Source organism: Saccostrea echinata, unplaced genomic scaffold (genome assembly GCF_033153115.1).
Source record: "Saccostrea echinata isolate AGI-Se365-2 ecotype Australia unplaced genomic scaffold, CSIRO_AGI_Sech_v1 ptg000022l, whole genome shotgun sequence".
Taxonomy (NCBI): domain Eukaryota; kingdom Metazoa; phylum Mollusca; class Bivalvia; order Ostreida; family Ostreidae; genus Saccostrea; species Saccostrea echinata.
In genome coordinates, this window is record NW_026889771.1 from 1,108,631 (window position 1) to 1,131,625 (window position 22,995).

General features: G+C 33.3%; 1 protein-coding gene across 1 annotated transcript; it reads left to right on the forward strand.

Annotated features, from left to right (window-relative positions):
• The first annotated feature begins 1,372 nt into the window (after positions 1 to 1,372).
• On the forward strand, positions 1,373 to 16,428 carry LOC133190173 (protein FAM91A1-like). Its single transcript, XM_061325656.1, has 20 exons — positions 1,373 to 1,561; positions 1,839 to 2,133; positions 2,507 to 2,574; positions 2,889 to 3,005; positions 3,557 to 3,653; positions 4,355 to 4,417; positions 4,570 to 4,676; positions 8,873 to 8,911; positions 9,043 to 9,155; positions 9,364 to 9,494; positions 9,816 to 9,910; positions 10,058 to 10,144; positions 10,264 to 10,469; positions 10,604 to 10,691; positions 10,939 to 11,049; positions 11,164 to 11,277; positions 12,676 to 12,742; positions 13,584 to 14,052; positions 14,154 to 14,223; positions 14,798 to 16,428. Exons 1-20 carry the CDS (start codon positions 1,490 to 1,492, stop codon positions 14,921 to 14,923), a joined length of 2,535 nt encoding a protein of 844 aa, XP_061181640.1. The 5' UTR covers positions 1,373 to 1,489; the 3' UTR covers positions 14,924 to 16,428.
• Positions 16,429 to 22,995: the final 6,567 nt, after the last annotated feature.

Here is a 22,995-nt window from a genome sequence, read left to right on the forward strand (position 1 = left end):
CTTCGTATAATGAATTGTGGTAAAACTGATATGTATAAAGTAGAGGTCCTGTCAAAACAAAAATTGGCCACTTTTTTATTCATTGTTTTTCAAGACTTTTTTTCAAACATTGGGCAGGTAAGTGGGTTAAAAAAAAGTAGAATTAAAGAGTGCATTTATGTTAGAAATTATAATTACCCAATCCCCCCCCCCCCCACATGAATAAGCAATAATTCCAATTATTTCCAAAAGTAATTTATATTTATTCTTCAATATGAAATATCATTATTTGTTTATATTGCAAATTACCCTGGTATATGAACAGTATAGTCAAGTAGTTGAAAAGAGTAATTAGGGTTTCTACACAGAATTCGAATTTTCTTAGTATCATGCGGTTGTATTTTGGTAGACAAAGCTTCACATGCGACAGTGTGTTGGATGTGCATTTTAAAATGAAGAATTGGATATTATATAGCAAATGGGGATATTTCTAATTTTATCAGATTTTACATTTAATTTTTTCTCTAGAAAAGTCTCATTTTTCAAGTTAACATGGCAGTTAAAAATAATCCCAAAATTTTAATTTTTTGTTCAATTTCTTGAAAATTTGGGTAGGTCGGTCTTGAAAAACAACTAGAAAAAAGTGGCCAAAAACTAACTAATTCAATCTAAAATGCTGGAAAATACACCATTTGGAGCCATTTTTAAAGAAAATTTCTCGGGGGAGGCCCCCCAAACCCCCACCTATGGGAGGGGGACACCCCCTCCCATGCCCTCCCCCTTCGGCCCTACGGGCCTCAAAACCCCCCCACATGGACTTCTGGATCCGCCACTGCACCTGACTAGTGATGCAGAATCCCAAGGTTCGATTCCCGGTCCAGCCATTTTCTCCTTTCCTGTTACATATTTACCAAAACAACAGAAATACATCTTTTGCTTAAAAGTGTTCTAAAGCGGCAATGTTTGGACGATGTTTGATTTGGATTGCTTTTTAAATAGTCCATAGTACAACTATGAGTAGTCAAATACTTGCAACTTCTATTTCTTATTTTTTAAAAAAATATATATGGTATTGAAATGGCTTTATCAAGCATTACACTGTTAACGGAAACAAAAACCATTCAATCCATTATTCAGTGTGAAAGTCAATAAAATCAGTAACTCATTTAAATAGATCAAATAACAGTTTACTTTAAATTTTCAAACTACTTGATTTGATTCTTTTTCCAATATATATGTAAATTTAACTCACCTTACAATCAAAACATTCGTTCGAGGTTCTCAGGTAGCCATTTGTAAACAATCTTTATTCCGAACGCCATAAGGAAGATAAATTTTGATTCGACTATGATTCATGATCAACCAATCAAATGACTTGTTCTATTACTCGCTTCCTGATAGCACACTTCCAACATGTCAGCTGGAAATTGTGGGTGGTGGATATATCATCATATGATAAGAAAATAATGACTGATGAGAGGCTTACTGACCATCCAAATCAACAGACGACATGAATTCAGACGTAGAAAACCAGATCAGATTGAACAACTCATGGCAAAAACTACCAGCAGCCATCAAACAAGTAATTACTGACTATAGGATATCCTCTTACAGTCTTCGGGAGATTACCCACGTTTATAGTATCAGGAGAAAGAGTTAATTTAATTCGTTTATAAGATGATCATCTAACATACTATAGTTTATCTCAGATTTTGTTTGTCTTGTCACTGGTGCTTGTCAAGAAAGTGCTTAATCAAACCAGAAGTCATGCATTGCATTGTAAAATAAGAGGTGTTGTATTTTATGATAAAATTTGTTTCTTTTCATTTATTTCTTATGAAACATTTTCTTATTTGCAGATTCTTGGTAATTCACAGAGAGAATATGACAAAGCTATTGTTCAATTTAGCATTAAGAATCAGTTGCGCTATAAAGGCAATTTAGTTCGAACAGTGAGGAAGGATGAGAGGCGATACTATGAAGACTTGATGCATTACAGTCAGGAGCATCTGATGCTGTACCCCTACCACCTGTCTGATGTCATTGTCAAGGGGTTAAGGGTCACTCCGTTCACCTACTACATCAATATGATGTCTGACATCATGACTCAGGAGAAGAGCTATGATTCTCTGCCAAATTTCACTGCTGCAGACTGTAAGTTCTAACTTTTTTCTGAAGTGAAAAAGTTTTCTTGTACCTCGTGAACTATTTCTGGGCACTTACAGGTTATTAAGATTTCAGATAGCGCAATGAAGAGCTAACATAGGCAGGAAACATTAACCAAGTATTGAGGAAGTTATTGTCAATTTAAAAATTTTTAAAAAAAAAAGCATAATGCTGGCATGTATATGAGGTTCAGGTGAATTTCTAGATCTGTTAAAAAAAAAATTTTGCAATGTTTAATAACTTTATAAAATTACTTTGTTGATCATTAATAATATTACATGTATTTGAATTGAATGTGCTTAACTGCAAACAATTTTTAAAATGAAATTATGTATTTGATATTGATTTTACTTTATTTTAGGCTTAAGACTTTTAGGAATTGGTCGTAATCAGTACATTGATTTAATGAACCAATGTAGATCCTCAAAGGTAAGATATATTTATAACTGTAAAATTTATATATACCTCCTATAGGGATACAAAATATTACAAAAAAAAATTCTTGAGTTATTTACTTATCAAAATTTTTCAGCCAGTACATTCATATTTTTAATTTATTTCAAATTTCATCCAAGCTTTTTCTTATCTTTTTAGTCATGTCAGTTATATCATGTGTTGTTTTTATTGTATATGTATGATAATATTAGAGTTATATGATAAAATAATTCTTCAAAAAGTAACTACTAGTAGAATTTTTGGTACACAAGTAATAACAGACAATAAGTATTTTTTTTTATTTCCAGAAATTTTTTCGGCGAAAGCCTCCGAAAGACCTCTTACCAGCCCAACCAGTAGAAACAGTGACCTTTGAGCACTGGTGGCTAGTGAATGTAGGCTACATCACAGAAGAAGATGTCAAGGTCATTAGATTTTAAACTTCCAATATTAATGCTCATTTAGTGCTTTTTTCCCAGCTTAATTCAATTCTGTTTTTGCCTACAGTAAATCCTTTTGAACATTGAAGCACACTAAAAAAATATTCTATGAAAAATCTTTCACAATTTTCTGTTCCTTACAGTTTTGGTTTGATTTTATTAAAACTTGGGATAAGTTTAGAAAACTTCAAGATATTATTCTGTAAAGGCTAAACTAAACAGAAGTATTAGTCCAACTGCAGCTTTGCACTCACTTTTTAAGTACAATCCTGTAGAACTACAGTCTCATCAGAGACTTCTGGATTAAAGACATTTTTTCCCCATAGAGATTGCATATGTGGTATTGGTACTTTATATTAATTTTATGTTTTTATACATGTATAATTTTCTTAAATCTTTTAGATTCTTGAAATTTGTTATTGTGAAATGATGAGAATGAGTTAGTACATCATTGTTAGTACATGAAGGTGCTTAAGAAAAAGTATATCTAAAATTTAAGCTTACTTTTAAATTACTCCCTTTATTTCTTTTTAAAGATGTGCTCTGTATCAGAGAAGAATGTGATAGATTCTATAATAGACAGTGAGGAGAGCTGCCAGCTCGCCGGGGAGATGGACTACAAGATTATACAAAGTTAGTTCTTGTGCTCTTATTTTATTTACACTACCACATAGGAGTGAAACGGTTCACCGCGGTATCGATTCACCGCGGTATTTTTTCTCGGTTTGATACACGGTGCAAAATCTCTCATTTTCGGTTCGGTTCATTTTTCGGTCGGGATAGTTATTCAGTCGGGTTTGGCATAAGGTAAAACACGTTACTCGGTATAAATAAGTATAGAAAACGTAAATTTTTGATGACTGATAGCTTGTAAAATAATTTTTGACAGTCAAATAATTTTAATCAATTTCTTCTAGTCAATTTGCAAATAAAATTCGTAAAATATGTGACTAGATTTAGAAAAAGAAAGCACAAAACAACGTTGAATTTGTTTCCTTCTATCAAAATGTATCGTATCGAAAATAACCGAACCGAGACATGATTATACAATACGTATCGAACCGTGAAGGAGGTGTATCGTTTCACCCCTACTACCACAACCAATAAAATTATTTTACAAATTATGAAAGATATATGTACATGTTGATAACTGTTTCTTTTAATCTGTGTTCATAACAAGGGATTTTTCCAGTAAAGCAAAGGTTTCTATATATGTAGAAATGTAAAAGTTGTATAAACTGTGCATTGTACTATACATGTATTGTTCTTACTTTAATGATAGTTTCATAATTGGAGGTTTTTTCTTTCAATAAAAGTGAATTCTTTTTTTACAGGTCTCTATAGAAAGGGGTTAATCTACCTTAATGTTCCTATAAAGGATGATGATTGTATAATAGGTAGGTTCACTTTACAAAGTATAGCAGAAGTGTGCAATTTTCATAAATTAGAATTTGTGTATGATATAAAAACTTGGAAAACTTAAAGAGGTTTTCACATCTGTAAATAGATTATCAAGAACCTGTGTGTAATGAGCATTATTTGTTAACAGTGCCGCCTCTGGAGGGATTCGTTATGAATCGTGTCCTTGGTGACTACCTGGAAACTTTGCTGTATAAGATATTTGTCTCAATTGATGAACACACAGCGGTATCGGAGGTAAGAATACACAGAGGATGAAGATTGTATAATAATGTCATTGCTTAAAAACCCAATTTTTTACCGTATGGTTACCTGAGGAGGGGGAGTGGTCTTGGCAGTACTTGTGTTATTTACCTGGAGACCCCCAATACTCAAAGTGTCAAAATCCCTATACACGTTGCATTACACAGGAAGTCTGTCTTTGGTAATCAGAGTCAACATTACGCGTTTCGTGTCTAATTTTGAGCAAAAAAAAAACAAACTTTAATATAAATTTATTAAATAAGTATGAATATTGAAATTAAAAAATTCCATTTATCAAAGGATCAGTGCACTTAAGCTATAAGAGTTGGGTCCCGGTGCTTTGCCAGAAATAAATTTCCGAAATTTATAAACTTTTTTAATCAGAATTATTAAACAATATTTCAAGAGCAGGGTTTGATATATTATATCACATGGAAATGTTAAATAACGCCGAACGACACTGGTTTTTGCGACGGAGGTCTAGCAGTTTTGTCACATTTCCATTGTTATTCATATGCATACCGGTTTTCAATGACATTGTTTACATCGAGCCACAACTTGTCCATTCGTCTCATTTGCACAGAATGTGAATTTTGATCTAAACTTATACATATCCAAAGGGCAATGTTGGACAATATGCGGCTCATATGTAATTTTTTGAAAAATTCTCCAAACTACGATCGAGTTAGCTACTAAATTAACAGGTCACCGAGTGTCAACCTATTTTGACCCGTTTGATATTATAATCACTTTACTCACGTGACATTCCACTGTTCGATATGCTTTCATTGTGTCTGTCAATCGGCTTCAGGACAGTACACACGGATATGTACATTTGTATTTAAGTACAAAATCTTACAATGTATAGCCTTTTAATACAGTAAATCATAAGATTTGTCGAATCTTATAAAATGGTATTAAGAACAGGACAATGCTCTATTTCTTAATGCAAGTCTTAACTTACCTTTCATTTTTAAACCAATCAAAAGTATTCACATTAGGGTCATCCTATTTTTATCATAACAAAAAAGCACATTGTAAATAATGGTCGACTTTAGCAGTAAAAATATGTTTTATATTAAGGAGATCAAAAGGAGTAACCACATGTAATTATAAACGTTGCTCAAATGCTGCATTATCTATTCTAAAGAAGTTTTTATAACTTATGGAGTTTTCTCTTTGCACCTCATCTAGCGATGCATTATGTGCACCAACTATATGTACGAGTGTTCCGCCGCTATTTCCTATATGATGGTCTTTTCAGTTTTAATGCAGTGCATAATACGTAATGATAACAGATACTGCTAACAGAACCTCGTTTTCCATTATTGAGAGAGAGATAGAGAGAGAGAAAGAAAAAAATATTGCGAGGGAAACACATAGAAATACCTAAAGTCTCTTAACAATCTTATATGACATGTATAAGCGTGTGTACAGGAAAGTATTATAATACAAATATAATACATGTACTTGCATTATATTACAAATTTCACTGTGTGTACTGGCCTCAACAACTTCAAAATATCAAAGAATTTTATTAGGGTCTTAAAGTAACTTGTCTTCTTTCACTAAATTGTGTTTTTTGCTTGGTATTTTGGACGAAATTCTTGTATTGCCAGTGCAGATCAGGTGCACGATTTGTAGGTAGCTGTGCTAGCTCATGTCGCCTTTCGTATTATGGTCTGCAGGCATCTACAGACACATCCCTAAACACTAGTATCATACCTTACAATATTTGGATTGCCGAAATGAAACTGATATTGAAGACATAAGTGAGTGATTATCGACATAGTAACGTTGTAGAATTTTTGTTGACCATGGTTTTTAGTATCAAAATTAATATACTTGTTCCGTCAAAAAAATGTTAAATTACAAATTAAATTAACCTAGCAAATCAAATTTTTAGTTAAAATTTTATATTTCTTTTCCGAATGTTATTTATCTATACATGCATATAATAAAATATGTATCACCGTGAGTACTACATACATGTATACTTTAATTGTTTCACTACCCATGTTTGTATTACTATACGTACCACATGTACAGCGAATAACGATTAAATGTAGTGTGACATCGAAGTCATGTAAATGTGAATCTATCCTAAAACATACATTCATTCTTTGAATTGAAAAACATTCAGCATATAAAACGAAAAATGATAAAGCTAAAGTTAAAAAAAAAAGGGGGGCATTTTTTTTTTTATACATATATATACCAAAACTTATGATTGAGCTGATTCAGTGCTAGGTAGCAAACATATGGATACGAATCATGAAAATGATCAATATGTATGGCCATGAATCATTTAATATTTGTGTGAATCATGAAACTACACAATCTCTCTCTCCATTTAAATTCATACTGTGGAATCAATCTTAAAATAATGTGCAAATGTTTACATTCCACTTCCATGCGATTTAAATATCTCCACCCATTTGCGAGTACCTTAAATTCGAAAGTGGTCAAGTTCAAATTTCCGTAATTTAAGGCTTATACATGTTCTTTTCAATGACGTTGTGTGGAATTATAGAAATATGTTAAACAAAAAATTCAAAGTATAAATATCAAACGCATATGTATGCACAACAATCATAGATTAATATAGCAATATAGTCTAATTCAAGGCTTAAAATGGGTGGTTAAAAAGGTTCCAAATGACACTCTAAAGTGCACTCATTCTTTATCCGGCATGTGGATTTTTACCACAATCGGAATGTATTTATTTTTTCTTCCGGTGCCAACAATGTTGTCCAAAATATTCAGCATTTCCGAAGGTCCATGTTCACAGATTTGTATTGTTTGTAAGACTTTAATAAAGATCGATCACTATTCGTATATATATATATATGCAAAGATAAAGCATGTGATAAAGGAATCTTTCGTAATTCATGCCGTTAACACTAAATATTTTTCTTATACATTCTATTTTATTTTGTCATGATTTTAATTGGCGGGCTTCGCATTGAGTTTCTGTGACCAAAATGCAGGGACGACAGGGGCATTACGGTGATTACTAAAATCTAAGCAAAGGTTAAAGGGGGTCGGAAGAATTATTGGTCTTAGCTGCTACGGGAACTCTGTTCCTCTCCGGATCCAAGTCCCAGGCAGTAATTGAAAAAGATCGAGTCGCTAGTTTTTCTTCATAAAAGAGTTACATTTATTTTGGACATGGACATCATATCGCTTTTAAATAGTACCAAACAGCAGTGGAGATTGAAAAAAATAATATCATGAATTCAAGGTTTAATTATCTATTCTTAATTATATCAATAAAATGACCAACCGATATAACAGCGACTTGATATTTTTTAAACCCGAGTGTATATACAAAGCGACTTTTCACGCGGTACATGAAAGTGTTTGACGTGTGACCAGGCGATCATTTTCAAAACCTGCAAATTCAGATTATTAGGTAGCACGGGTAGCTGGCCTGTCAATCAAATCAGTAGCTATTGTTTTTCGATGATGGACAGGCGGTATATTATTGATCTTGAATTAGGTAGATTTTGGGGGCGTTAACGTAAAATTGGGTGTTTAAGAGGATCAGTACCTTGATATCATATACAGTGTAAGAGCCAAAAACGAGGAGACCATGCCTGTTACTTTATTGTCGTGATCTTATTCATTGTTAAAATTCCATTCTGTCTGTTTATGATAGGTTACTCCTTGTCAGATTTTGAATGAAAATTAGTACATTTTGCTTTAGTTTAAGATATGCCAGAATAAGAGTACAGGGTACTACAAATTTGAATTACCGGCATTGAAAATATTTTGTTTGTTTTGCACAAAGAAGTGAACAAACAATGTAATTTTCATGTTCCAATTTGAATTAATTCACAGCTTGAAGAAAATAGTTTAATTTCTTCATCATATTTCTTAGATTTTTTTATATTAAAATAAAAGTTTATAGTAGATTTCCTTCATCAGGAAAAAAATCCTGCAGAATTGGTTGTCTGTATAGTAAATTGTTGATAAGTGAAGGCAACTAGAGTTTTTTTTTTTTTTTTTTTTTTTACAAAAAAGGGGGGGCGGGAGTAATTAAAAAGAAAGAAGGAAAAGAATCTTACTAGCCTTAGTTTGCATATTAACTGTAGACCAGTAGAGTTAGTATGTCTGATTGTTTGATGTGATAGCTTTTCCTTTTTTTAAAAAGAAACCCTCATTTTTAAATATTTTTCCATTTTCAGCTTGCCCATGTTCTGCAGATTGACTCTGAATTAGTAAAGGTAGGTACATGTATTTACTGCTAAATATGAGAATTGAGGATAATAATGTTACTGATTGTGTTTAGTTGAATTATGATCTAACCTCAGTGTAGGACTTGTTCTTTTGCACATGGTAACCTTATTTATTGCAGAATGCTATATCTATGTACTGCCGTCTTGGGTTTGCTAAGAAAAAAGGAGCAGAAAATATTAATGCCGAAGATCTTCATCCTTCGTGGATAAACATTCAGCCAACCAATAAAAAGTAACTCTGATAAATAAGACTTTAATGTAAAATTTAAATGGAGGAATTACAAGAAAAACTGACATTACAAAAACTTATTTACAGAGCTTATCTGTTTTTAAAAAAATGTTTAATTTACTTGCAAGTACCATTTCATGAAAAAAGTTTTCACACAGACTCCCAGTTAAGATTTACTACCTACACAAATCATAAACATTTGATTTTTTAGAATGACCAAGGACCAGATAATTTTAGACTGGAATGAGACATCAGAAGAGGCATTGCTGGAGGCCAACAAAAACCCGGTATCTCAAGACACAAACAACCAGGCTAACAAGAGTGCTCTGGAGACAGCTATGGGTAAGGCCAGTCAAGGTTTTATTTAACAATCACAGAATTCTAACAGGATTCCAGAAGTAAATGGAGATTGTGGTTACAGAATATGGATATTTTCCAAACATTTAGAATACTAAAGATTGTAGATTTGATGTGCTAGTCATTGAATGTTTTAAATACTGGGAAATTTTGCTGTTGGTTGATTCTGTTACTCGCTCTCAACATTTAGGATAAAAGAGAAATTAGAAATTAGAAACAAAATTTGAAATACCCTTGTAATTTTGAATATTACTCTGAAATTTTAAAAATTCTTTTAAAACTGTATGTGACCTTACCATATTTTAGAGGACACAAGTCCTACCAGTGGTGCTACCAGAAGAATTGCTTTCCTGTTTGACTCAACATTAACAGCATTCCTTATGATGGGGAATCTGTCTCCGGTAAGGCCTTTGGTTGACATTCAGTTTTACATTTTCTGATTCAGAGAATCCAGGTAAAATTTTGAATTGAACGGTAAATTTTGCTGACAAAAAAGCTGACTGTTTTATACACAACTTTGAAATTGAACATGGTATCCTTAATTTTAGGGATTAAAAAGTCATGCTGTGACTATGTTTGAAGTTGGAAAGCTTAGTGATGAATCATTAGATAGCTTCCTAGCTGAACTTGAAAAAGTAAGTAGGTGTTTAACATGCTATGGAGTTGGAATACTTTTATGATCATTATAATTTTGAATGAAGATATGTGTATGGTACTCTTACTTGAATGCATTCTAAATGTGACCCCTTACTAGGTTGGTTCGGAAGCAGAAGGTGAGGCCAGGCGATATTTCGTTCATGCTCTGACATTGCGTGACACGGTCCGCTTTCTTCGATACAACAAAGAGTTAAACATGGACACTGAGAATGGTAACGGCCTGGCAGTGGACTTGATCAGATGTGAGAGTCTGCTTGGTTTGGACGCTGCAACCAGAGCCAGGGTTCTCAACCGGAATTACAGGTACAATGTAACTAGATATATATAACCTATATGTAGCCAATATTTATAGGTACAATATTTCTAGAATATAATCTATGTTACATGTATGTTAAATTAGTGACAATTAAAATTTGTTTTCTTTTATTTATGAATAGTTTACTTGTATCGATGGCACCATTGAGTTATGAGATTCGTCCAGTCAGTAGTTGTGTACCCCAACACATAGGACCAGCCATTCCAGAGGTTTGTCAACCAAAATAGCTCTGAATCACATTGCTTATCTTTGTTTTATACTTTTAATGTAATTTTGTGTGATATTCAGTGACATACTTTGCATATCTGTAACAATTTTGCATATTATGAAAGAAAAAAAAGTTCCACAAAATTAATATGTGAACCTTGTCATTGTATGACCAATGTAGACAATAACTGATAAAACTATAAACACATGTAGCACTTGTACAAATTAATTTTGAACTGTATATTTCAGGTAAACTCTGTGTGGTTTAAGTTGTATACTTATCATATATCTGGCTGTGGTCCACCAAGTCTTTTACTTGTGAAGGGAACTAAATTACGTAGACTTCCAAAAATGTTTTATGTAAGTTGATATCTTTGTAAAGGAAAATCAGCAATCATATTTCGAAATTTATTCTCAAATAACATATCATTTTTCATGGTGATTGTTATCATACATTTTGTTGTTGTTGTGCAGGATTATGACAGATTATTGGTGACAACATGGGGACATGATCCAGGTGTTATAGCAACATCAAACATTCTTCTGACCCTGAATGATGCTCTCACACACTCAGCTGTTCTAGTTCAGGTAACTAAGAAACCTGAGCAACAAAAATGCAGAATGATGCTGTTGCTCATTCAGAAGACTGTGGTTCAGCTGATAAGGCAAAAATCAAATGTTCCCCTAATCATGAAAACCATGAAAAATGTTTTTGCTCATTCTTCTAGCAAACTTACCCTTGATCTCCAACTTTTTAGGTCACCTGAGTCACTCACCAAGAGCCTCCTCCAAAATTTTGAATTTCATGGCCCCTTAGCCAGGGTTCTGGTGTTAGGGTGGGGCTCTATTGATTATATAGTAAAATTGCATTAATTCTTTGAAAATCTTCTTCTCTGCTCCTGGGTATTGTTTAAAGAAATGAAGTACATGATTATGATAAGCAAGGATGCCTCGTCCAAAGTGCTGAAATTCATGGCCCCAGGGTCGGGGCTTCTGGTGAAAGGAGGGGGGGGGGGGGATCTATTGATTATATAGTGAAAATACAGAATTTCTTTGAAAATATTCTTTTCTACTCCTGAGTATTGAGCATTTAAACAAACTGCATAGTTATGATGAACTAGGGTGCTTCTTACAAAATTTTTAAAACTTGTGTTCCCAGGGTCAATGGTTCTGGTGTTTCTTGAGAGGGGGAGGGGGGGCTCTATTGATAATATAGTGAAAATGTGTGGATTCTTTAAAAATCTTCATCTAATTGCATAGTTATGATGATGAGGGTACCTCTTCTTAAGAAGTCATCGATTCTGGCGTTAGGATAGGGCTGTGTTAAAACTGTAGAGAAAATGCATTATTTCTCTGAAATCTTCACTATTCCTGGGCATATCGGAGGCAAACAGAGTAAAAGTTTTAATAAGCAAGGGTATTTTTACCAGATTTTTTAACATCTAAACCATTTGGTCAAGTGTTCTGGTCCTGGGCAGGGCTCTATTAATTTGTATTCTACTGAGTGAAGTAATTCCCCTTTGCCATTCACCTTTGATAATTACATGTATTTTATACTGTAAACCAACTTTTATTCGCGTGCGAGAAATATGTTTTGCTATCTACTTTTACTTGCGAATAGTAATCACCGCGAAAGATTTATTTTGCTTTGTACTTATAGAGAATGCTTCCTGAGTCATGAAAATTAATTGTTGCGGATTGATTTTAAACTGACGTATCGCGAATAAAAGATGACGCGAAATAAAAGTTGGTTTACAGTACTCTATGGATCCTCTAAATTGTTGATTTGTACTCAGGTGACCATTAAGGCCCTTGGGCCTCTTGTTAATTTGATTCCAAAAACATCTACATGTGTGTATTTGTAACATGCAAAGTGATCATGTTGAAAATGGATTTTTGTTACACTATTCCTTATTCGGCTGTTTTTACTGATTATATGATACTCTGTTGACCGTTCTCTTAGAATTTAATTCTTGTTTGATACAGGCACATGGGTGGCAGTCTGAAGGAAAAACAGTCACAGTGGCCTTCCCATTTGAAAAGGAAGTATCAGGTACATGTACATGTATATTAAACAGTTTAATATGAAAAAAAGATCATGATTTATTTCAGAATACCTGATCATGTATGTTTATTTACATTATATCTGTGAATATGTAATACTGTTAGGAGGTTAATTTTTTAAGTTTATATTTTCATGTTTTTCTCTCCACTGACGTGACCACAGTTTGAAGAATTCGGAATTTGTATTAAAGTTAATTCCCTTTGTTTGCTTTATAAACATTGTGTAGCAAGAATGACAACTCAATCTGTATTTAATGTTTCATTCACAATGACTCAATGTCCATCAGCAGGATGTATTCACTACATAAACAATACTTAGGGAGTTTAGAATAACATAAAGCGTTCAAATCATGCTTAATAGGTTGTAGCATGGAAAATAACTTTCAAACCCCCTGGCGGATTTGTTCCGTGATCCGCGGTAATGTTTAAAAAATAAGGAATTTTGTATGTTTTATGCATTTGCCAATAAATTGTGGACAAAATTAAACATTTTTGCAGAGTAAGTTTATAACATTTATAAATAAATAATTAAAATTGAGTAACACATAATGTCTATAAAAACAAGTACACATCAGTGCCCGAGGTTTTGTTTGTTACACACTGATAAATAAAACCAAAGAAATAGATGATATAGCTTCGCTGGTTCCTGATAAATACAGGTCATTATCTGCTGATTGGAATTCAGTTATAACTAAAAAGTAATTTACACAGTGAGTTATTTTCCCCCCATACAGTACATATTCTAGGTAAAATATACATATAAATATCTTACATAGATTATATTTATATCAACTGGGAAAAAGACTAAAACTGAAAAAAAAAAATTGCAGGTGATTTTTCAAGTGGTGCTTACCAGAAACATAGTGCAATACAAACAATTTCTCTAAAGATTGACTTAATAAACACTTGTGGGTATATCACCCTGCTAAACACAGGCAAGGAAAGCCGGACAGTGTGGAAAGACAACCACGAGGAGGATTTTTACGATGTAGATGTGTTTAATGATGAGGAAATAAGTGAACCTTGCAATGGGGTCAAGGACCAGCAGTCAGCTGATGTGTTGGCCATGGAAATTGACATGCTTGAATTAGAAAGTGAGCCAAAAGAGAATTCAATTGCACAGCCATTAAATCGTAATCTAAAATTAGATCTCAGTAAGAAACAAGTGTCATGTGATGTGAGTAAGGAAGAGGATTGGGCGTTACTGGACTGTTATTTTGGCATTCCTTTGTTTGACTCCTATCTCAACAAAGAAATCTGTTCAAAGGTTGTTAACTTTGGCCTGTTTAAACAAGAAGGGTAAGTGCCTTCACATGATTATTGATTGTCAAATATACATATCTGTATATATTTTTACAGTGATTATTAATTCAGTGTTTTTAATCGTATCTTTTTTTCAGCTTACAAGAATTATTGCATTCCAGTAGGAAGCTTTCTCTAAGACTGCTTAATTTTATATCCCAGTATCAGGTACGGTTTTTGTCATAGTTTTGAACTCAATGCTAAAAAGTTTCATAAACATGGCTAAATTAGATTTTTAATAGGAGTGAAACGGTTCACCGCGGTATCGATGCACCGCGGTATTTTTTCTCGGTTTGATACACGGTGCAAAATCTCTAATTTTCGGTTCGGTTCATTTTTCGGTCGGGATCGTTATTCAGTCGGGTTTGGCATAAGGTATAACACGTTACTCAGAATAAATAAGTATAGAAAACGTAAATTTTTGATGACTGATAGCTTGTAAAATAATTTTTGACAGTCAAACGATTTTAATCAATTTCTTCTAGTCAATTTTCAAATAAAATTCGTAAAATATGTGACTAGATTTAGAAAAAGAAAGCATAAAACAACGTAGAATTTGTTTCCTTCTATCAAAATGTATCGTATCGAAAATAACCGAACCGAGACAAAATTATACAATACGTATCGAACCGTGTAGGAGGTGTATCGTTTCACCCCTAATTTTTAATGATATTACACTTTAATTGGATGGAACTTGGTTGCTTATGATGATTAAATGCTACATATTGTTCTGATTTCACAGGACATTCCTACCAATGATACTTTATCTGATCCCTTGTTGCCTAGCGACAATGAACAGACTCCTCCCTTGCCCACAGTTTGTTTACAGTTTTATAAAGGGAAACTAGAGCGATGGAATTGCAAATGAAAATGTGACTGTTTATAGGGAAGACTGTGTTCAATTTACAAATGCGCAAAAATTACCCAGAAATACACTTTTACCATAGGTGACATATCTTTGCTAGCCAAATGCTTCTGATATATTTCTCTACTAATAAGGAGGGAAGCAAATATCAGGAACACTTGGAAAATGCATGTGACAGAGAGAAGAGAAAATCTGTCATTGTTGCATCACTCAGTATAAGAGAATGTGTTGTATTTTGAACGAGAAACGAGAATTTTGAGATATTTTGATGTTGGAATTTTTTTTACTGAGCACAAAGGACATAAGATGACCTTGGTGAAATTTTAACTTCACAGTTAAATAGTTAGGGTTTCAGATGACTGAATATTATGTGTGGGTGAAAAGGTCTTATATATTGTATGGACGTTCCTCTGTAATCTAAAATTGGGGGTTAACCAGTGGGTTTCATAAATAAGTGACCAGTGTCTAACATACCAGTAGGCATTAACTTGGACTGGTTGACTGTTAAAAAAAAGTCAATAGTTCATGACCCCTGGTAACATCTAAATCTTCAAGATCATAGCAGCTAAGTAGTTCTACATAAAACCTTAGATTTTGGAATAATATGCGAACCTAAACATAATGTAGGAAAAGCTAAAATAAATGTAATTGATGCTTTAAATCAAAGTTGGCCACCAAAGTTGTCACTTTGCATCAGACAACAAACTCTATCTTAGGGAAATAAATGTCTATTTTCACATACAATTTCACTTCAGTTCATCTTACCTTGTTAGAAAATTAATTATTTCTGATTTTTTTTTTTAAATCCATAATCTGCCACTTACAATGTAGTGGCAAGCAGTGTGCTCAATAGAGCTACATGTAGATAATAGGTAGCATCTAGTGACAATATTAGCTGCTACAATCTTGAACACAGCCCAGGTAACTTTTACAAGTTGATTTCATGTAAAGCATTATCCAGTGTTTTCAACAATGAATTGTGATGAATTTTTTGTGACAATGGCACTCCCCATTAAGTATATCGCACACATATTCTAGTGTTATAGAATATCTTATTTATTTTTCTTTTATAAGATGAATATCTTGTGTATTCAAATGGAAATGGGGAGTGGTGAATAACATCATTATAATTATTATTTTTTATATCATTTCACTGATACAGTACTTGGTCTATTTAGAACCTCGCTGGGCTTATGTTAACAGAGAACAGGGTTGGGAAGTTTTTGCTATATATAGACATTGTTGAAAATCAAATTGTCATACTTACTACACTTTCCTTTCAGTCTACACACAGGGATCAATAGTTGTAAAATGTGATTATTGGGGGGTTGGTGTAGAAAGTTGGAGAAATTTTACATGTCCAGTTTTTATTGAATATTTAAGTTATGTATTCATTATCATTGTACTTGATATACACCTGCAAGTAAATATGATGTATCATTTATGAGACTGTTGCATTTAATTTATTTTGGTAATTAATGTACACTGTGTATATATTGAAATGTTCTAGTACTATAATAATAAAACAATTGACCAATAGAATGTGTTCTTGTTCCCCCACCCACCCCCACCCCCCTTTAGAATTGAAAAGATGAAACTCAAGGTCACAAAATGATCATTTTAAAAACTCTAAAAGAATTGATTTTCACAAAATATAAAATATACACTGAACTGAAGAGAGAGTTTTTTTTTATACAAGATACAAGATAAAAGATTTTTTTTAGTACAATCTGGGCCCCCGGAGGAGCAAAACGGCTTTACAAACATGAAACAAAAGAAGGAGAAAGATCCAAATGATAAAACAAACGTGATTTGACACTATTAAGCCAAGGCACCGTAAATACAACTGCTAAAAACCCTGTTTTTGTTTTCTTTAAAATATTGAGTGCAGTGAAATGTTTCTGAAAAATCAGTCAAAATTCGAGTTCAAATGCTAGATCAGTGATCCGGATATTTTTCAGTAGCCCTGGAGTCTAATACATGTGCAAAATTTCAGTTCCATATGTTTTATGTTTTTAAAAAAGTACTAGTATATGATTTGCTATAATATTCATACTACATAAATTTATCTGCCAAAACTGTGAAGATATAGGCAACAGATTACCAAAGTTTAGCAACTGATTTACATCAAATAATTTGACACGAGTTCATTAGGAAAACTGAACAAGGGGATACTGCCAAGAATAAGTCAATCCCCCATCTCCCTTTTTATTAGAGTAGAGTACTCACCATTACTATAAGTCATTACGAGCAAATACTAGTAAGTGATACTATTACTTTAATGGTTAGCTATCAGATGCCGAGACAAGCAAATTCAGTGAATTTTGGTCCCCGCTTTTAAGGCAGGGGGTCGTAACATAAAGGGTACTTAAGTCTAAGACCATGCTTATGTAGGACTTAAGTACAGTCTTAAACTTAAAACCGTAACTAGAAACGTGCTAAGATTTGACAATCTTAGCAAAACTTAGGCGGCCGGTAGAGGTGACTTAAGTATGTCTTAACTTTCTTAAACATATATTTAGAAATATTTAAGGTTGACTTTCAATGTTAAAACATTTCCCTATTTATATTATGCATTAAAAAATAATTTTCTCTTTCTCTATGTAATATACTGGTATAAGAATTTTAGTTTTTCGTCGGGGGGGGGGGGGGGAGGGGGGAGGGTGATCACTGATTCCAATATCACTCTCTAAATGACATACATGTAAATGCAAAATATTATTTTTGGGATACGTCTGAAATATTAGTGGGACCTAGGTTATAAACACTAATCATTATAATTAAATTGTATACAGTAATCATGGATTTTTTTTGTTCACTGAAAATGAAAATGTGATAATATAGATTTTAAAAATTGGCTGTGAATTAAAGAAAACTAATAAAGATTGTCTGTAAATTAAATTGAATGTAGAACGCAACAAGCGAGGATTTAGACAGGGTTCACTTCCGTTTGAGAGAGAGAAAGAGAGTTGTTGATAAGTTGGAGATATACGAAAAATAGTTTTCTAAAAATAATAAAAACACACACGCTTCTTTTCTATCCTTCATTAAATTGTAAATAAGTATATCATAAAACGTCTGCAGTCTCTGCTTGCTGATATGGGAGGGAAAAAAATCAACATATAGTATTGTTTTGTACTTTTTTTATTAGAGTTTCAATTTCAAGTACATAGACGTTCGGTTATCGTGCCATGTCTTCGAGAATGATAATTTGAAAGCAAGTCAACATTCGTCAAAACAAAAGAATAACGTTAACAACAAACAGTTAACAAAACATCGCAGTCTCGAGTGATAAACAATATTCACGCATTTACAATGAACTACTAGTGCCGCTTTGTGACCGTGCAATATAATTATTTTTCAAATATTCAGAATAAACAGAATTATATACTTTTAATAAGAAATCTAATCTAACCTAGCTAAAACCGTTAGGTGAGGAGGTCAACTTTATTATATGTGTAATTAAAAACGTAACTAAATCATTTTTACAAATATATATACATTGTATAAATAAATTGAAAAAGAAACTAGGATGATTCATAAAAAATATTTTGAACATAAGCTTGACTTAGCTAAGACCTAGCTAAGTCCGTTTTATGTAACGGTTTAAGACATACTTAAGTAATACTTAGGCAGGCCTTAAGATTGCACCTAAAACATACTTATAACCCTACTTAAGTCAAAAACTTAGCAAGCTTTATGTTACGACCCCCAGCCCTCTAAGTGGTCTCTGGAATTTAGGCGCCAGCTGGCGCCTTATCAAAAAATTTAGTCGCCAATGCAATTTTTAGTCGCCAGGCAATTTTTCTAAGGCACCAACTTTAAAAGTAAATAGAGTATAGGGACCCATGACGTGCCTTAGAAAAAACGACATCTCCATTGCTAAGGATAATATCCTCTTCTTTAAATTTTCTTTTCGCTTTTTTCAAAAAAATTGTTAAAAATGTGAAAAGTTCCGGAATTCGACAATCACAAAGTCAATTTAAAATGGTCGCCAATTTGGCGACTTATGGAAAAAATTTAGGCGCCATGGCGACTAAATTAGTCGCCAATTAGAGCCCTGTAAGGTCTAATTCGTTTTTGGTGCAATGATTTATGGCATATTGGAGCCGTTTTGTCTATGCCGTCTTATTCACCCATCATGCTTAAAGAGGTTTTATATTATTTGATTTTCACTTCTGGTGCAAAAGATATGGCCAAAGTTAAATATTTTGAAAGGCAGGTCAAATTTCAAGGTCATGATACAAAGAATCATATACTAATTTCGAAAAGGTCTATCAAAAATATGTAAAAAATATGAAAGTCTTGCTCTCATCAAATGCATTGATGTGCACATCATTGAAATAACAAGAGCAATAATTTACTGGATGCACGCATTAATTCAGTTGATGAGAGCAATAGTTAAATAAAAGATATATTTAAAAAAAACTGAAGAAACCGTGAGAGAAATTGATCTGCACATAAGTTCAGAGCAATACTTAATTTGTATTAGCTACATTATTTATCAACGACTTTGTTTTAAAAAATCATTTCTTGAATATGGAATTCCATATACGACAGCCAACTGCTTACTTCCAACTGCTCACTGCTTACTTCCAACAAGTTTCAAGTTTTCAAGTTTTTATTTAAGACAAAGACCCCAACTGAGATGTATGAATATAAATGATACAAAATAACATACAAGCATGAATGCATGAATGAGTGGCACTAATGTTAATTACTATATACATATATAGTTCATAATATCAAAGTATAGAAGGCCTCTGCTAGTATTAATTTAATCTATATGTATTACAACATATTTGAAACAGTAGTTGTGTTATTATTAATTTATTACTGACAATGAAATTTTGCAAAATTTGCCAAAAATGACTTTAGCGTCCTTACGATTTAACTGCTCACTGCTTACTGCTCACTGCTTACTTCCAACTGCCACTGCTCATAGATGACACTGCATGCCTGTTTTGTTATCTTTAATATCTTTATAATACGCATACGTATACGTAATTGAATAATACGGAAGCCGGTAGGTGCCAGGTAGAAAAGTATTTTATCTGGCGGCCGCCAAATAATTTTCTGGCGGCCGCCAGATAATTTCTGGCGGCCTCCAGATAACTTATCTGGCGGCCGCCAGATCTTTTTATCTGGCGGCCGCCAGATAAAATATTTTTTCTCCCTGGCACCAACCGGCTTCCGTAGTATAAACCCTATGATAGATTAAAATAATGACAAAAATTGGCGATTTTTAAACGGTGAAGCCGAGGAAGGAATAAATAGGAGGAAAGAGCAGTTCCAACATCCAATTTCCAGATTGTCTTTCATGCAAAAAATTCAATAGCTTTTTTGACGGCCCGCGGGGGGAGATATTCAGTTTTTAATAAGAAAACGGGGCTGATATACGTCAGAAAAAATGGGAGAGAGCAAACTTTCAGTAGGGTCTTGGGTAATATTTGTTGGTATATGCATTTATATCAGAAATACTAAAAAAAAAATAATAATAATAATACAAGGCATTTTACTCCTTGTGAAAACAGTTGATCTTAGGCAAGGAAGCAATTTCACTGGGGGGGGGGGGGGGCAACCCAACATAAATCCTTGACAAGGAATTAAAAAAGGTCACAGGCGTTCTTATTGAGGGAGCACTACTGTATAGTACATATTGAAAATTTAGTGGGGAGGCCCCTCCCCCTCCCCCTTCACCACCACGAATGTTTTTACAGATCTAACATTAGCCATTAAAGGCACATTTAAAAATTCCCAAATACAAGCACTTTTCATTGGGTAAAAAGAAATACTGAAAGATATTCCAAGATATTTTACACTGGGCAAAAGTTACTAGTATGTTATCATAATTTTCAGTTTATATTTCTAGAATAAATATACATACCAACAAATGTTACTCAAGACACTTCTAAAAGTTTGTTCTTTTGTCGTATGTGACATCCACCTCTCCCCACTTAAGACCCCCCCCCCCTCCCCGCCTACATTTTACATATATATAATTCAATATAATTGGCAATTTGGCCATTAAAACTTGTTTGAATGCAAAGAAAAGTTTATCCGTAATGGATTTTTGAACTTGTTATCTCCTTTCATTTGAAATTGGTAATAAAATTACTATTTTCCTGTTTTTAGTCTTTAACCCCCCTCCCCCCGGTAAAAACATAAGTTTTACCAAATTAAAGACTTATATCTCTTTCTTCCCAAAATAAGTAATGTTCTTTAAAAATTCACATAAATATCTACATGAATATGAAAATTCATTAAACTATATATGTGGCAGTTGGCAGTAAGCAGTGGACGATAGCCAACACGTAGATCAATTTTACTTATTTCTACCATACGGTACGCTTTTTGGTCATATATATTCTTGTTCCTCTGCGAGGAATAATTTCACTGAATTTGTAATCCCGTAAATCATATCTATCAGATTTGATAAATCTTGATATACATGTATAATGATGGGTACTGTCACTTTTGTAGCAAATATTGTCAGTGTTGAATACTACCTGCATGTTATAAAATCTTTCTTCTGTGTGAAAAATCACTCTGATTCTATACAAAACGTACTCTGAAGTTGATATTAAAGGAATACTGACAACATTTATGTACATGTAGTCTTCAGAGACCAGGTCTTCCAACAAAATGTTGGGAATTTCTATGGGCATCAACTGTGCTCCTTTCTTAGCCGACTTGTTTTTATAGTCCTATGAAGCAGAGTTTTTTCAAAAACTTCTACATGAGAAGAATAAAACACTTTCTGTGGCCTTCATCTCGACATTCAGATATATTGACGATGTTTTATCAATTAACAATAGTTACTTCTATTCATATGTCGTCTCGATATATACAACGAACTTGAAATGAAAGACACTACAGAACCTGCCGCATCTGTTTCATATTTGGATGTTTTACTGAATATTGACGATAAGGACCAACTAACAACTAAATTATATGACAAACGATGTGACTTCAGCTTTTCCATCGTCAACGTTCCTTATTTATGGAGTAATTTTCCGCTATCTCTTGCTATATGGTGTTTACGTCTCCCAACTTATTCGATACCCAAGAGCATGCTCCGAGTACGATCAATTTTTAAGCCGAGGCAAGCTATTGACAATTAAGTTGATGTTACAGGGATTTCAACAAACTTGTTTACAGTCAGCATTTCAGAAATTCTATGTTCGGTATAATGACCTTGTTAACAAATAAAACCTATCATTGGAACTTATTTGGGCTGATTGGGGTGATTCATACCAACTGTTATATTAAGGAGGCTAGGGGTCAACAAATTAACCATCAGATATAACTTTAATTTTTTAGATATGATATCTTAAGCTGTCAACTATCATTTGGCAAACAAAAATTTCATACATGTTAGTTTTAAAATTTGATCATTTTTGTATATCTTTATATGGAGCTCTTCTTCTAAAGGAGATCAATATAGTCTAAAAATGGCCACAACCACCCAGCCCTCTTAAATTTGATTTCGGAAAGTTCCGTCTACGTGATACATGGGGCTCACGGCGGTTGTGATCGGTCAACAGGGGATGCTTACTCCTCCTAAGTACCTGATCCCACCTCTTGTATTTCCGGGGTCTTATTTTATGCTCTGTTCACAGATTTGTGCTGTTTGTAGATTTTTTTTTAGATCGATCACTGTTCATTATCTTCAACTTTTCATTCTTTTGTGTATGAACTATACGAGAAAGGATGGAAGAAAATTAAATGCTTTTTACGTGTTTATAAAGAAGTTTATAAAGACGTTACATATAAGCAATACAATTAAGGACTTATGAATTAATTACCACACATTTTTTTTGAAAGCAGGATGCTTTTGTATTTTTTCCCCATCTTTGGATGAAAATAAGATCCGATACAATTTCCAGGTAAAATTTAATCAAAATATATGCCCTGTAATTTCACTAATGTACATATTATGTAAGAGACTTCAATTATACCCAGGATACAATTTGACCCGCCTCCAACGTCTGAAAGCCGCGTTTCCTTTGTCGGTCGCATACTACACGTGGTTAATTACCCGGTAACCAGATAACCATCTTACAAAATAAATA

Coding starts and splice junctions, on each gene's coding strand:
- LOC133190173 (XM_061325656.1), top strand. CDS start 1,490: ATGAATTCAGACGTAGAAAACCAGATCAGATTGAACAACTCATGGCAA. Junction 8,912..9,042: donor TTGACTCTGAATTAGTAAAG/GTAGGTACATGT, acceptor TATTTATTGCAG/AATGCTATATCTATGTACTG. Junction 9,156..9,363: donor ATTCAGCCAACCAATAAAAA/GTAACTCTGATA, acceptor TTGATTTTTTAG/AATGACCAAGGACCAGATAA.